Genomic DNA, 16,445 nt, shown 5'->3' with positions numbered 1-16,445 from the left:
TATTCTACTTTAGTAATTACATGATTGTTATTAAAGCTAAATCAAAATTATGATTTTCAATTGTTATTAATTTTTCCTTGATAAAGTAAATTCAGCAGTTGTTATTTTTTTCACTAGAGATTTGTTTTTAAAATGTTTATTTTGGGCTGGCTATCGTCACTTATGTATTTACTATTATTTCATTTCTACCTGGAAATATTTAATAATCCATTTTAGCCCTTTATTTTTTGCATTTCTTTAAATTAAATTATGTATTAGTCCATAGAATTTTTGTAAATAACTTTAATTAATTTCTTTGTCATTATATATGCAGTCAGTTACAACTAATGTAGCATTGTTTAATCGAAACCACTCTTTATTTGAGGTAATTAAAATTAAACCCCACTCTTAGAACTTGAAAGGTCTTTTTGGTTATTTATAACAATTATGCTTTTTAAATTAAAATTACCAAATGTTTTCATTTCAAAGGGGAACATAAAATACAGGCTAAGCTAAAACAAATAAAATGTAGTTAGGAATATGCAGAAACTGTTATTTTTCAGTCAAAAACTGCATTATCAGTACTGTATACTTTGAAACTGTTTTACTTCATACACACTTCATACTCTTCTAGGAGTTGTTTTCTTCCCGTAATTCCTAAGAATAATTCGTATTTTTAATATTTCTTTTAGCAGACGATATCATTAAAAAGAAGATGAAGAGTTGTCTGATACTTCTACTGTGTTTGCCTTTGATACTGGGGCAACTATTTTTTGGACCGTGTCCTAAGTTGCAAGAATTTGTGCAAGACTTGGATTACAATAAAGTAAGTATGGAAGCATTTTCATAGCTGCTCAAATACTAAAATTATTAACGCAATTAAAAGAGAAGAAGGGAATAGATTTAAAAAAATGATAAACATTTGTAGTCTGGGCTAAACTAAAACGTAGTCTGAGCTTTCAGCGGCTATTCCTTGTAATGTTAAATTGTGCCAGTTCGTCAAAAAAACCTGAATAATTTTTTTTGTAATGAGAAGTGTATTATTACTATGTAAGAATAATCCATAAAATGAAAAAAGTCGAGATCTGATTTTGATAAAGTTTTATTTTGTATCCTCTTTCTTAAACGGTTGAAACGTAGTGATGTCGTAAGCAAGCGGAGCACACGTGAAGTTGTTTTTGAACTACCTAGCACGGATATCGGTATTCTGTTTCAATTTATTCTTTTATGACAATTAAATTTTTTTATAGTGCACCTTAAAAGCTTGAATTTCTTTATTAAAACGTAAACTATAGAACTTCCAGTTTTAAAACAATAATAATAGGTTAACAAAGAACAAAAATTGTTAAAATATTTTTCAAACCCAAACTTATTTATTTATATTCACACATTCATTTCTGCTCTTTTATGTTATGACATATTTTACGGTAAAGTTCAGAACTAAACGATGGCAGCTTAGCTTTTAGCTTTTCAGCGAAGCAGAATTCATGTTATATTTCGTTGTTTTTAGAAGATTGTCAGATTCTTGAATTTACTTAAAGCCTCAGAAAAGATTCCTGTCAGAGATAACTAGTCTTCAGGTGCAAATAATTTTCTGTCGGTGGATAAGTAGCCTTTAATAAAGAAGTTCTCTTTTGATTAGCAGTGGTTAATTTGAAGCCATCTTCTTCGAAAGCTACAGAAATAAGAGTCTGAGTAGAATTTTTCTTCTGAAATGAAAGGAAATTATAGGATTATTTAATTTAGGCGAAACACACGAGAGCATCTACCTAAGCTTCGTCGCACTTATAACTGATAGCAAAAGATGGAATTCGAAGGTATCATACCTCTTTTCTTTTTCCAACAGTTTCTCGAGAAGACCTTTTTGAATAGACTGATTTAACTGGCCTACTGCATATGCAGTCAACTGCTGATAACCAGTTCAGAAAGACTAAAGTAAAATCGTGAAGGCAAAATCGGGTCTTGTTTTAAAACTTTTATGTTATATAACAGAAGTTTTATTGCTTCATTCCGTAATACAATAACCGCCTATCGGTGGCCAAGAGGTAAGGTTTTCAATCAGAAGTTTCATTTTGCTGATGGAGAAATTTTAGAAAGTTGAAGATAAGAAGTAAGACACGAGATTTCCTTTTGAGTAATGAGATACATTCCGCAAGAGAAGAAGAGGAAGAATGAGCTTGCTTGTTTGCATTAGCTGTACATAAGTCACGTGATCTCTGAGGTCATCTGCATTGTTTGTTTACAAAAGGTATACATAAGTCACGTGATCTATGAGGTCAGCGGAATGTATCTCATTTTACTGCACAATTGTTTTATTGCCATCCCTATGGAAAATGTCTGCTCGTAATAATACTTACTGAATTTTTGCATAAAGTACCCATTTCTCCCAGTTTCGTTAATTTTATCGTTTCAACATTTATTGTATGCAACTGAAAAAACAACAAAGTAAGCTGTTCTAAGAAGAGTGGCTATTCCGAAGAATACGGAAGAAGGTAGGAAATGCAATTTTTGGATGTTTTATAATTTTACCTTTTATTATTTTTTATCCCTATTCATCGCATGAGACAGATAGCTATTCCTCGTGAATAATCAAGGGTAGATGCATTTTCGCTGACCGTTAGTCATATATCTCAAGCACTGGTAACAACTGTACAACTTTTGCATACCCTCATCCCATTTTTATCGATAACACTATAAGGAAGGACTTCTAGGATCTCATATCCATTTATTATCACTACTTTCGAAAAACTATGTTGATCAACGGGTTTTAAAAAACGCCTCCTCAACAAAGATATTATAATTGAAAATGTCTTTGCTTTCCTCATTGAGGATTCATGCCTGAGTTCGAGACATTAAATTAATCTCTAGGACACAGCTGTACTGTAAAATATTGCAACCAAATGCCTTGGAAGACATTAAACAACCTATATTTAATTTGAGGATTTTTAATTGATACTCCTAGTATATAGATTTGTGGTAAATCTATATACATAGGATTTAGATGTTTTATTAGATACAGATTTGCGGTAAATCGTAGAGATTATTATATTTTTCGAAGCAGGAATTATGAAAAATCAACCGTATCTTCTCCGGGTCTCGAGTGATTATCTTTCAGTGCCTACTAGATGTATTTACCACTTACAAAACGAGAGCATGCAAGGGAATAAGTCCCACTTTCTGATCATACGGCCACCTTGTGTCGGCTAGGAGAATCGGGGCTGTGCCCTTATGATGATGATGATAATTCATAACCGTTCCTCCTAAAGGAAGACTAAGGTGTATCAGTCAACCAGGTGTTGACGAATTATCGTCCACCACATTTTAAGTCGAGCACCACTGCAAAAACAATTAGGATTTTGGGAGTGAGAAACTTAAAAGATCAACTGTGTACTTGCCAGGATTCGAGCCATATGGTTGTTCAAAGACGTGCTAATCACTTAACACTACGAAAGCAGCTTCACGGGAAATTAGTGAATGGGATAGTATGTCATTCTTTCAGGTCTTAAACATTGGGAAGAATTGCGGCAATATAGTATATGTCAATAATAAATGCAGTGAAATATTTCATGGCAACCACATCCAAAAGTGGAGAGTATTTCTGAGATCACAACTAAACATGTGCATTCAACGTGTATGGCTTGTTCTCTAAGGCGACCATTTTCACTAAAGACCGAAATGGTTTGAAATCATGGGGTCTTTCGGTTGCTTTCGTTGTGACATGAGAATAATTGAGAAGAACATAACTAAAAATATTAAATATTTTAAATAATAACATTATGTTTCAAAGTATTTCCCCTCCAACTCCAGTCGTCAAAATTATGTTGTCTAGTACTGGTTTCGAAAAGAATGGGGGTCATAAAACCAGTCGATTATTGATGTACAAAATAATCCTTGTTTAAGAACTTTACTTTCACCTTTTTACGACATTATATCTGATTTGGTGTATTTATTTTAGTATTCTGGGAAATGGTACGTAGTAGCGCAGAGCCGGCGTCATCCTATGCGAGCACTGGAATGCCAGACGGTTAATTACACTCAGAATAGTAATGACTTGGACATAGAGTACAATACGGCCAAGAAATATTTGTATGTATTTATTAGAATATAAAAATATTATTCTCAATAATATAAGAATAAAATAGTTTTTTGCATCATTATTTTCGTGTAAAATTTTGTGTTCAAAATTGTAGTATATAAAACTAATTTACTGAAAATTTAAGTAAGCGGAAAATTTCGATATTTCAGGCATATGAAAAATTTTGATAGTGGATCACTGAAAAGAGAATCTGGAAAATCATCTGGAGAACTCTCTCTATTCCTGTCGCATTGTAAGTTGCAATAAACGCTAATTATTATAAAACTTTGTTTATCTAACTAGGACTACAGCCTGTCCGAACAATCGAAAAGTCTCGATAACCGGCATTTTGATATTGATGTTTATTGTAATGCTGATGAAGAAATTTTATGTTTTCGTTTATCTTGTTCTATTCAGTTCGTTTATCTTATTTGTTTTCGCATATTATTAAGTTAAAAATGATAAAATATCTTTATTAGTATTAACCAAAACATTAAGTTAATTTATTTCGATAAATTTTTAGTCCAAAGGGATTTGAATCCCGAAGGACTATTAGTTTCGTTTTGGCATTTTGCGTCGGACTCATAAATGTCGGTTCACTTTTCAAACTGTTGCCATAAAATGTTAGAGTCCTGCATTATATTTGAAGAAATTAAATAATGAAAATCTGCGTAAATGTATGTATATTTCTCACATTGTCATAAAATAACGGTACATAGAGTCATCGAATTTTGAATAACGTAATCCTCCAACGAATATGAGCATGTGGAAGACCAAATTTGAAATTTGAAATTTGTTTTATGATCGATTTCCTATTTTTTAAAACTTTGACGAATTTTTGATTAACAAACTCAAGGATTTCAAAGCGAGCAATGGCAACGTTGTGCAGAAAAAACATTTTTATCTTCAGCGCGTGAGTCTCTGTATCGGAAATTCTAAAGATATGCTCGTTTTAAAACTATTTTGCGATATTGCTGTTGCACTGGATCTTATGGTTTTAAGTGCGAGGAACATGATATTTAATAAAGAAAGGTAACACACAAAATTTTAAAAAACGCCCCTTTGGACGTAATTTAAAATCTGAAACATTTCAGATTTTTTTTTTTTTTTTTTTAATAATGAAATTATTTTTTTATTTGCCTAGCTTGCAAGACATTTAAGTAAAATAAGAGAGGCTTAATTAATTTTTTTAACATTACAATATGCTCTTTAAGTAAACATAAAACTTTACTTTTCATTGTGTTTAAAAAAAATTATTTGGGGCGGAAGCCTAATCTATTTCTATTTAACTGAAATTAGACTGAAATATTATTTTTTAAATTTACCATAATGAATTAGTAAAATTAACAATATAGTGCATAATATTAAATTAATATCTTTTAATTTTAAAATAGATTCTGAATTTCTCTTAACATCCGAAATTGCTGAAAAACTCCCAAGGGTTTATACTCATCTGCAAACTATTCTCGTTTTTCCAGTCTGATAATGATATTAACTTTGCCATTGAACGTCATAACAACGTATTTTCGTTTTCATTTCATTTTACCTAAGCAAAATATATTACGTTAACTATACGAGGAAACATAACACATTCCTGGATTGTTTAGTCCTTTTTTTTTTTTTTTTTTGATAATAAAGTCTTATTATATCTAAGCAGATTAGTGAAGTATTGAAAGAAGTTTATGTAGAGTATGTAATTGCTTTATTTTTATTTATTTATTTATCTTTTCAAGTTACAATATTTGCTAAATGATACGTAATGGTAATATGAGTATTGTTTAAAAACAGTTAAGCTTTAGTTTGCGTTCTGCGTTATTTGCTCTTTTTGTTCTCCTAATCATTCGGTGAGCTATCACTGCCAATGACTGACAGATCTTAAATAGAATGGCAGTTTAGTTGCGAATTTAAAATTCCAAGTGGCTGCTGGTGTCGATGCGACATTAACTTCTTTGTATTGAAGCAACTGGTAAACTGCGTTTGTGTAGCCGAATACAGCAAAGTGCGCAAAAGTAGTTAATCTGCTTAAGGGAAGAAATACGATTTTTCTAGCAAACGTTTGCAGAACTGCTGTGAATTTTTGTCACAAGTAGTGCAACTTTTGTTTGTATGTTTCTTTAATTAGTTTAGTTATCCTAAGCTATCAAATTAATAAATATTGTAGTGCAATAATTCGCAGTGATACTGTCCGTGGTTATAGTAATCGTCAGATCAATTTCTGAAGGCTAGTGACCAGAATTCCTGTAAATTATATGTTGTTGTGTATTTGCTAAATGTATTCCTATATATTTACATATCTGCTTTACCACTTATAAAAGTACAAAAGAAAAAAAAAAAAAAATGTCACTAAGTTTATATGCCGTAAAACAAATAGGGCTTCAAAATAAGTAATATTCGCAGTAAAAGGGAAGGAGAAAGAGAACTTATTTCCAACAATAGAAATTTACCGTTGCTAACAATTTTTGAAACAGTTAGCTAGTTGCTGATGCAAAGGTCTTTTTTTTTTTTTTCTGCAAAGTTTTCGCACTGCATCTCCCTATGGCTTCCGCTCGGTGGTACGTAATTTTATTTCACATTTGTTTTTGCTAATTCGAGTGAAGTGTAAAATACTCCTTTCTTAGAATAAAGCAATTTCTGTATTTTCACTTGATGGTAAAAATTGAAAATTGCATAATTTTCAACTAAAAATAAATAAGTAAAATAAAGATTTCTTAACGAACGAAAGAAAAGCGATGTCACAATTCTTGTTACAGTTTACCAGAAGTACCAGATGTGGGCGCAGGCCGATCCACCTAACCAAATAGCTTTGTCTTACGGTCATAACAGGTCACGCCCAATTCAATAAAGAAATATAATTAAAACATAAAATAACTAAATCATGTGTTAATAATAATTGAAAACATAAACGTGTAGGAAAAGAACAAATACAAACGTTTAGACAAAAGTAAACACCAGAGAGAAAAAACACGAACAACAAACACAATGGTTATCCCCCCCCCAAAAAAAAAGTAAAAATAAATAAACTCCTATTACAGGAGACAGGAGACCACTGGGTGAGCAGCTGTGCCGCCATGAAGACTTTCAGCTTTATTGCTCACTCGGACCACGTTTATTTAAAATTTTATATTACAATAAAAATTTTGATTTTGATGTATACATAATTTTGACATATACTTGACATACATTGACAGAATTCATATAAATATCAACAGAAATTTTGATGGTACTTACATAGAATATAGAATGCATAATGTAGAATACAAATAAAGATTTAGATACAAAATTTTGGTTATATACATAATAAATAAAATAGGATTTTGATGGTTTGTTGAAATGCAATAATAGTTCACAGTTGATAAATAGTTTATAATTCATAAATAGTTCACTATTCCTAATAGTTCACAGTTCATAAGTCTGTTAAAGTTTATTTATCTGCTGAAGTTAATAGTTAGTTTGAGGTAAGTTCTGGTTAAAGCTTTTGACCGCATCTGGTATAATTGTCTCATTTTTAAGCTCATTCCCCTCGCTCTCGCCCGAGAGATGATTCTCATCATAAATTTTCATCTCCAACAATATATTGAGCATCAGACGGAGCAGTTACTATTCTTGCAGAGACATTAATGCGGCCGTCCACCAAAGTTCAATTTTAGGTCCAATTTTCTATCTAATCTATGTTATGAACTTCTCGATGTTCGACGATTGCATCACTGCGTGTTACACTGATAAAACAACGATTCTCTCCTATTCGCTGAACTCTAACAAACCAAAGCAATTCAGTGTGTTTACAATAAGCGTGTTTGCAGATTTTGAGTACAGAACAAAATTTCGAGACACGGACTGTAAAGTTTTTAATTTTATTCCACATTCTGCAAACGACTTTTTTTGAAAACAGCACATTGGTTTTTTTGAGGTGCAGGTAAAATTAGAAATATTTCCTTTATCGAATTTTTTCGTACATAGTAGTTCACTGAGAATTTACTATGTACGAAAAGCAAGAAAGAAAAATTAAACGTTTTTATGTTTGACATTGACACAGCGACAATACTTGTCAGAAGCTGCTTCCGTATTCTTTCTTTTCTTCTTTACCTCCATTAGTTTCCGGAGTATGATCATATTTACGAATTCTATTTTGCCAGAACAAGAACAATATACTTTCTTAGAGATGGAAAAGCGTATTTGAGAACCTGATTTGACAGTCTTGAAACTTACCATTGATACATCTAAGCCAGATATGGAAAAGAAAATGCACAACCAAAGAAAGTACACAGACTTTAGAAAGGCGGGAAAATCGTATCATAAAATATGTATAAATATATTCCTTGGCCGCTGTGCCATTTCGAAACACCTAAAGAATAACATTGTTGATGAAATTGTGATCGTCAGATTGTTCCGAAGACTCATTCAGTGATGAATCAACTAGCGATTTGAAAGGGATTACATCACCATCCACGGGCAAACATTCTAACGAACAGAATTTTTACCGACAGAAGGGATGCGACCCACATTTTTTTTCCTTTTTTTTCTTTTTGGAACGTCGACACAGTCACACGATGTTTTCACCAGCGGTTCCAACAGGGCATCCATCGTGATGGCGGAGTAACAAGTCTATTTCTGGGAAAGAACAGAACCGAAATCTTCTCGAGAGGATGTGCGACAGTGAGAATTTCCGTAAATACACCGATAATTATGTTATTTTCCATTCAAAATCCATTCAACCTGTATCTGAAATACAGGGTAGAAAGTACCGCTGCAAGAAGGCTGGATTCCATTGTGAGATTTACTGAGTCTTACTGGAATCGGGATGTTTCGGACTGGAGCCATAGTTTTTAATCACTAATTTTCGTTTGGCTTAGATTAAATGGAGAATTTGTAGAAGAGGTTGCTTACGTCGGGAGTCACAGACTGTTATACACGAAGATACCTGTCTTCTAAGCAGATAGCTCTTGTGTACTTCACCTTATTTAATTAAAGAAATATGGAGCTATTTCCTATAATAACTTCGGTGTTCTGTCACTGGCAAATAATACGCCTATATTTTATGAGCAGTTTTATTGTAAATGCTATCGCCTCTGCCGAGTTCCCACCTCTGACAAGATATTACGTACCTGCATACAGCAAGCATTTCAGGGAATGTCTGCAGAACTTTACGTTTTCTACGTAATCGAAGACATATAAGGCATATCATAACATTGATTACAGCTGTCTTCCTGCGTATTCTACGTAATCGAAGACATATAAGGCATGTCAGAACATTGATTACAGCTGTCTTCCGTCATTGATTACAGGTCCGTCATTGATTACAGTGTCATTGATTACAGCTGCGCAGGGCTTAAGTTATAAAGATTATAAGTGCCGGAGCTCTATGGAAGACCGTCAGCAAAAAGGAACAAAAGTAAATAAATAAATAAAATGACTATTAAACTCATTAATAATTTTAAAATTAAATAGTTAATTATTATCAAATTAATTCAATAGCTATTTAATTAATGTTTATAAATTGTCAATTAATCAATAATTATTATATAATTAATTAATCATAACTTGATTGATACTTATTAGATAAATAATTAATTGTAATTTAATTGATAAATATTAAATAATTAATTATTATTTATTGAAATAATTAAAAAATGAAGTAATTAAATAATTAAAATTAAATAAAATGTAAAGAGATAAATTGAAATTTAATAAGCAATTTTTAATATAATTTTATTGTTAAAATACAATTTTCGAGATAAATATCTACTGAAATTATTATTCAGTTACATAAGAGAAGTGCCGCAGCCTTCTTATTCAGGGCTGCGGTGCGTTCCGGTTAGAATTATGATTTATTACAAGAAACATCGGAGCCGAGATCCGGTGGGCTCCGGCCCAATTTAAGCTCTGATCTTAGAGAGAAAAGTTTGTTTATCATCACAAAAATTAAATAAAGTATAATTGATGAAAATTCCAGGGCGAAACAAAATAAGGGTATGAGTGGGTGGAAACAAAAAATGAGGGGAATCTTGGTGAGGATGAACATTCTCTTTAATTGTGGCTCTCTGCTGATATAATTATGGCCATCAAGCAGATGTGTGTCAGGGGTGAAATGAGTCCTGAATCTGATTCCTAAGGATGAATGTAAAGTTGCTGGTTACGTTTTCCCCCACCTTAGTGGATACTGTGGGAAGACGATGTGTAAGACGTGATTTGAGCAGTTTATCTCAGTATTTCATTATTATTGTACTTGCTGTCACTTACGCACATTTAAGAACACAAATTATCCTTCCTGCGAGGATAACTAACTGTAAGCATCGATAACAATACACTAGATACGATGGCATGGCGAGATATTTACGCGTTCCTAAACAAACTCCCCCAAATTTATTGTCCTTTTTAAAGGGAAAGGTTTCTGCATGTGAGTGATGGGACTTTACTTGAACATCTCATGTTTTCATGAGTTCGTATTTCTAGGGAAATAGAGTATTGCAAGGTCTGCTTATTGTTAAACTAAAACGTTATGAATTCTAAATTTTTTCCCTTTAAATTGTGGTTCAATTTTATAAAAAGAAGTACCAGAGCTCATCTTATTTAGGGCTTCGGTTAAAATTGTAATTTATCTTAAAAACTGAGAAGTACCGGAGCAGGGCTTCGGCGGAATTTAAGCACGTGAATAACTTCTTTTCTTTCCCCGATCTCTACAGCATTCCATGTGAATATGCCACTGTTTGCATTCCATGTGAATTACATGGACACAATGTAGCCAGTTTGCAATAATTCGTTCGTAAGCTCCATCCTTTCTTTCTGCACTGCATTAATGAACTAAAATCCGGTTTCATTTAAGCAGATTTGATTTTTAGGAACAGAAAAAGTCATATCATCAAAGCATGAAGGATGCTACGTCAGGGTAGTAGCACAGATCTGAGAACTTGGTGTTCAGTCAAAAACGACATGGCAAAGGTAGAGCTTTTCATAGTGAAGAAACCACGAGTTCAGATCGCTTTTTTTCCACGTCATGGAGAATTTCCAGACTTTCTCTTAGCTCACCTGTTCTTCAAGTACCCCGTTATCCCTGTTTTTCAAGTATCTATTCCATATAAAATGCTCCTTGGATATCTGGAAAAACGAACGTCATTCCTTTCACATGCCTTCTTTCTCTTTCATGGCACTTTTTCATTGCATGTATTGTCGCTTAGTTTCAAGATCACGAAAAGTTAGTTTAGTTTCAAAATGGAAAAAAAAAAAAAAAAAAAAAAAAAAAATCAAGATTCATGGCAGGTCACTTTCAGTATTTTGAAGAATGTTAGTGCAAATCTTCGCTCAAATTTCTTTTTGTTCAGGAGGTTAGGATTCTCTACACTCTTTTATCATATTGGAATTATCGTGTAAAATTTGTCGAAAAGTCTATCAATGTTTATTCAACCAATTGCGAAACTGCTGAGCACGCAAAATTTCTGTAGAATTTGTATGTGAATGTCTGTAGGGGGCAGTTTTCTTAGAGTGGTTCAAAGGGATCTACCTTAATATTAAAATGGAATTTTAAAGGGAAGGGGAAAAAAAGCAGAAGGAAAAAAAGCTTTGAAAGTGTGAGAATTGAGCTGTAATTAAAGTCAAGGCTTTTGAACAGAATATATTACACATATCAGACTTGATCTTAAACAGAAGAAAAAAAATGCACTTCTAAAATTATTATTGTTGCTATTAAGCTTTTGTAGTAGAAATTTCTCTGAATTATTTCATTTGAATACAAATTTAATAATTATTTCACTTTCACGCTTATAGTTATTATTATATAGTGACGAAATTTCAGTAAATAAAATGACTATTTTAGAAATCATATGACTGAAGAACCTGTCATTTGGCGCATTTAATATAAACAGCTGATAGGCGAATCAAAACAGATGTGAATTCTTCTATCGATAATATTTCTTTATTTTGCAAAATTTTAATAAGTTTTTTGTATTAGAAGTGTGTAACTCAATTTTTTTGTGTTTCTTTCATTTTTCATAGTTCCACAAAGAGTGCAGTTTCGTGTATTAAAAGCAAATTACAGCGAATTTGCAGTTGAATATGTCTGTTTACCAGGAGTTTTCAATTATACATGTAAGTTATACATAATTTTTATATTTACATCTAATATCCAGTTAAAAGTTTAATTAATTAAAAATTAGTAAAATGCTCAGTTGTCTAAAGATTTTATTGTTTTTTAAATGTATCTTCAACTAAGTAATACAAGAATAACTCTTAAAGTCATCATTTGTATATTTTGCTTAGGGAATGGTTAACCTAGCATTTAAATGTTACTGAATTTTATTGAATGTGGCCACATTTCTTTCATCTATTTTTATGCAACTATTATGAAATTCTAGATTACCATCCATTTCGGTGTTCACAATAACATTCAGAAAAACTCGTACAAATTTGCATTTGAGAGAAAAAAATTCAGTGAAACAATCACATAAATTTCAAATAAAAAAAACTTGTATGAGTATCTTCAAAGCCTGAAGGAAATTAAGTACTTCAAGTCATATAACAAACAGTTTTGATATAATCTGATGAATAAATCTAATTTTGAATGATTTTTAACAATGCAGAGAATCAATATACATACTTCATGACTTATACTGAAGAAATAGTATTAGCTTTTCTCCTTAAATCATGAAGAATTTATAGTGAATTAAATTATCATATTTACTTATGTATTTCTGCAATTTCTCAGAATTATTTTTTGCACATGTATGAAGACTTTATTCACACTTCATAGTACTAAACAAGGCAATTATCCCCCCCCAAAGTGAAATTAAAAGAGAAACAAAGCTTCAAGCGGTAACATATAGTAAATTGGGCATAACAGCTCTATTCCAGTTTAGTTTGCTAGATGGTAAATGGACGATAGTAGTGCAGTAAGAACAGTAAACTGCTTGCCAAAGATGAAAGAAATGGAATAGACAAAGGAAGTAAAGGAAGTAAAATTCCCTCTTTTGTCTTTGTCTTCCTCTGAAAATTCAGACTTCATACATGTAAAAATATGAGAGGTCATAACACCCATGGGAATGGACATTCTTTCTTCTAGAACGCTTAAAGCAATTTACAAAGCTTGAATATTATCACATTGTTTTCCTTTTCGTTATTTACAGTAGGAAGTATAGATACTGATGACATATTTTACAATTATCTTGACAACTGTATCTTATTCTTATGGTCACGGACTTCGGTTAACGCAGTTCTTAAATGAAGTGTTTCAATTAGTTCATGAATGTAATTTTTGTGAAATGTCATTGTCAGTTCAAGTAAGTCAGCGTAGTTTTTAACAGTTTAGGAGCATTGATATGAGAGGTAATGCTAAAAATCTCAAATTGCAAGTGCAAGAAAGGATCAAACATGCATCAAAAGAGTTTGGATTTGAAGTAAGTCTGACACGATTCTGAAATTAAACAAAGAAATTGAATGCTTAAATGCTAAAAGGAGAGATTTTTGAAGAAAGCATCTGATCATTGACTGAGTGGTAAATTATGTATCAACTGAGGTATCATTGTATTATAAAATACATTGTATCATTGTATTATAAAATATAATTAATCATTGTATTATAAAATACAATGGTACTCAGTATATGTCATTAATCCACAGCTTCAAACCTTGAAAACTGAGAGGCGTATGCAAAAAAATCTGAGAAAAACCTACATGGTTTCACCTTGCGCAGCGACACCATTTCAAAAGAACTCCCAACTGACTTTAATTCAATTATAATGCATGATTCATGTTATTCAAGTATTTATACTACAACTCTAATATAAAATATATTAATATTTAATTAAGTATTATAAATTTTATGTTCTTTGGATAATTTCATTTTAAAATTTTCTTACGCTTTTATATTAAAAAAATCCTGAATAGTGAAGAAAAGCTTTTATTTACAAAGTACTTTTAAGTAAAATGAAAATTAAATCAATATTTAATGAATGTACTATTTGTGTGCATAAATGTACTATATATTTAAATAAAATTAAACACAAATAATAGCTGTTAAACATTGCTTGTAACTTCATATAAAAATCTACAAATGTGTACTGTAAATACAGACTCGGACTACAACTCAAAACAAATGAAATTTAATAAGATCAACAAAATGTAATAAAAAATACAATTCAAATACAATAAAATTTAATAAGAAAAATTATTCTGAAAATCATTAGAAGTGAGGAAGGGATTGAATTTTCCTGATTAAGTTTTATTAATTCAGGAAATTTCATTTATGTTGGGAAACATTTTTGTTGATAAGAATTAAAAATCAGAAGCATTAAAAATTAAAAATCAGGAGATTTGCTGATCTTTTGAAGACTGGAAGATGTGAAGAAAAGTTGCGAGTTTCCTGGGAAAACCAGGAGAGTTGGCAGCACTGTTAATCCATTTCAGATCATTGGATTTAATGCCAAGCATTTTCAATAAGAAATAAGAAAAAATAACTAATCCATTCTTATGAAAAAAATCCCTTTGTTATTATTATAAGACTCTTTTAAAATACAAATACAGTTGGTGAAATATGTATCATACATAAATTAAAACTTAAAAAATTTATTTCTCATTTTCTGTCAGATCCATACTTGGATCTATTTGAGGATTCTTACCTTAGTCAATTTAATAGTGTCTTTGTTTTCCACAATCATAGATACCATTGTTTTTGACATATGATGTACAATACCCAAGTTCTGGACATGCATTATTATCTTCATACTTTTTCAATAATATCTTTTTTCCCCTACATTGTGATCCTAATCATCATCATCTTGCTGTACTCTTCTCACTAACATTCTTAAATTCCCATCGAAACAGGGTGTATATCAAAGTTAGATTTCTTTAAAAAAAGGTGTATACCAAAGTATCACACTACAAGGTAATAAAATATGTATAATGATATAAAAATAGTACTAAAGAATGACTAATATTATTAATACATCTATTCATATATGCTTTTTAATTATATGACTCAAAGGAAAATATAAGATTAAATATAAAATATATGGATATTTATGTATAAGTTAAATTAAGCTTTTTTCTAATGATAATGAAGCAGTACCTTTTCTAATGCCTAAATATGCTTTAAATTTTATTACGGATATTTTGATTGCATAAATAGAAGAAATAAAGAAGAACCTTTTTTAAACAAGTTATGAATTTTTTCAAGTAACACTTTGTTATAAAATGGGTAGTATAATCGAATGCATCTTAATGTAAAATATTTACAGTTTTAAACATCACATACAGTTTAATAAATGATTTATTTAATGGAAGCTAATTTAGTAGAATTCAGTATATCATAGATGAAGTTTGTTCTCATAAACACATGTTAACAAACAGTGTATAATGTAAAAAATCTTTTGGGTGTGTGCCTTCAAACTTTTTATATTATATTTTACTATTTACATACATTAGTTTTAATTTTTTAAATTTGGTAATGACAGTCAAAAAAATTTATTTTGTCTGACAAGGTATCACAATCCTATAGTGACCAGTTTTCTCCATTTTGTTGTAATTATTTTAAATAAGTTTTAATAATACATATGTCTTCTAATTTATAAAAAAGTGACATTAATCTTATATCTTTTATTGCAGCTTCTGTAACATTGTTACATCGCAAGCCTCAAGCAACTCTTCAGGACTTAGAACTGGCTCTTCGACCACTCAATATACAGAAATATGTTAATCCCCATATAGGAAATCCCTTAATTCCAGTGAATCACACTAACTGCAATGAGTAAAAAAGAATATTGTAATAATTTTTAATTAAAATTCTAGTCAAATAAAAGCTTAGTATGTAGATAAACATTTTGTTAGTAAAACTTAATGCTTAAATATGATCTAGCTGGGTTTGTATTCTGCCCTTTCATACTGCAGGTGTTGGGTCTCACCATGTAATTTCTGATAAACAATGTTATGTCTCTCTTTCAATCTTGTGAGCCATCGATCAATTAATTGATGAAAAATTTTCTCCTAGCATTTGAGCAAATTCTACAGTTTTAGTGGTCAAACGGGATCTAGAAATTGGAACAATTTTTAGTCTTATATTTGAAATAGTTCTGGAAGAGAGGTTTCAACAACTCTTGATTTTCAATTCCTTTTGCACTTTCTTGAGATATTTGCATTTTTTACTAGTTTTATTTCTTTAAGTAAACTGCACAATGCTGTTTGGGAAATTCCCATTTTAAATCCTGTCTCTTATACTGCATTTACATCTTTCAGCAATTTATTCGTTTCATTCAGGCTTCAATCATTTCATTTAGGAATTTTCGACATGTTACAAATCATGCACATAGAAAATAAGAAAAAATAAAATAACAAAAAATTTTTTCCAGTGTTTTGCTCAAATCCAAATTTCTCATTTCTAGCCAGAAGATTAAATTGATCTGTTACTTCA

General features: G+C 30.9%; 1 protein-coding gene across 4 annotated transcripts in view; it reads left to right on the top strand.

Moving 5' to 3' along the window:
* Positions 1-15,854, top strand: part of LOC118197435 (uncharacterized) — a 44,549-nt gene extending 28,695 nt beyond the window's left edge. For 3 of the 4 annotated variants that reach the window (XM_085812743.1, XM_035368948.2, XM_085812744.1), the window contains 5 exons: positions 672-805; positions 3,935-4,065; positions 4,225-4,307; positions 12,041-12,133; positions 15,644-15,854. In XM_085812743.1, coding sequence (XP_085668869.1) covers positions 695-805; positions 3,935-4,065; positions 4,225-4,307; positions 12,041-12,133; positions 15,644-15,789 — 564 coding nt within the window. In that variant the 5' untranslated portion in view covers positions 672-694 and the 3' untranslated portion in view covers positions 15,790-15,854. The remainder of the gene's footprint in view (positions 1-671; positions 806-3,934; positions 4,066-4,224; positions 4,308-12,040; positions 12,134-15,643) is intronic. The other variant, XM_085812745.1, reaches the window with a different exon arrangement.
* Positions 15,855-16,445: the final 591 nt, after the last annotated feature.

Source organism: Stegodyphus dumicola, chromosome 3, assembly GCF_044657685.1.
Source record: "Stegodyphus dumicola isolate Sdum_Otavi_A_Nest chromosome 3, ASM4465768v1".
Lineage (NCBI taxonomy): Eukaryota > Metazoa > Arthropoda > Arachnida > Araneae > Eresidae > Stegodyphus > Stegodyphus dumicola.
Note: the sequence above shows the minus strand (reverse complement) of the source record. Positions and strands in the feature narration are given on the sequence as shown.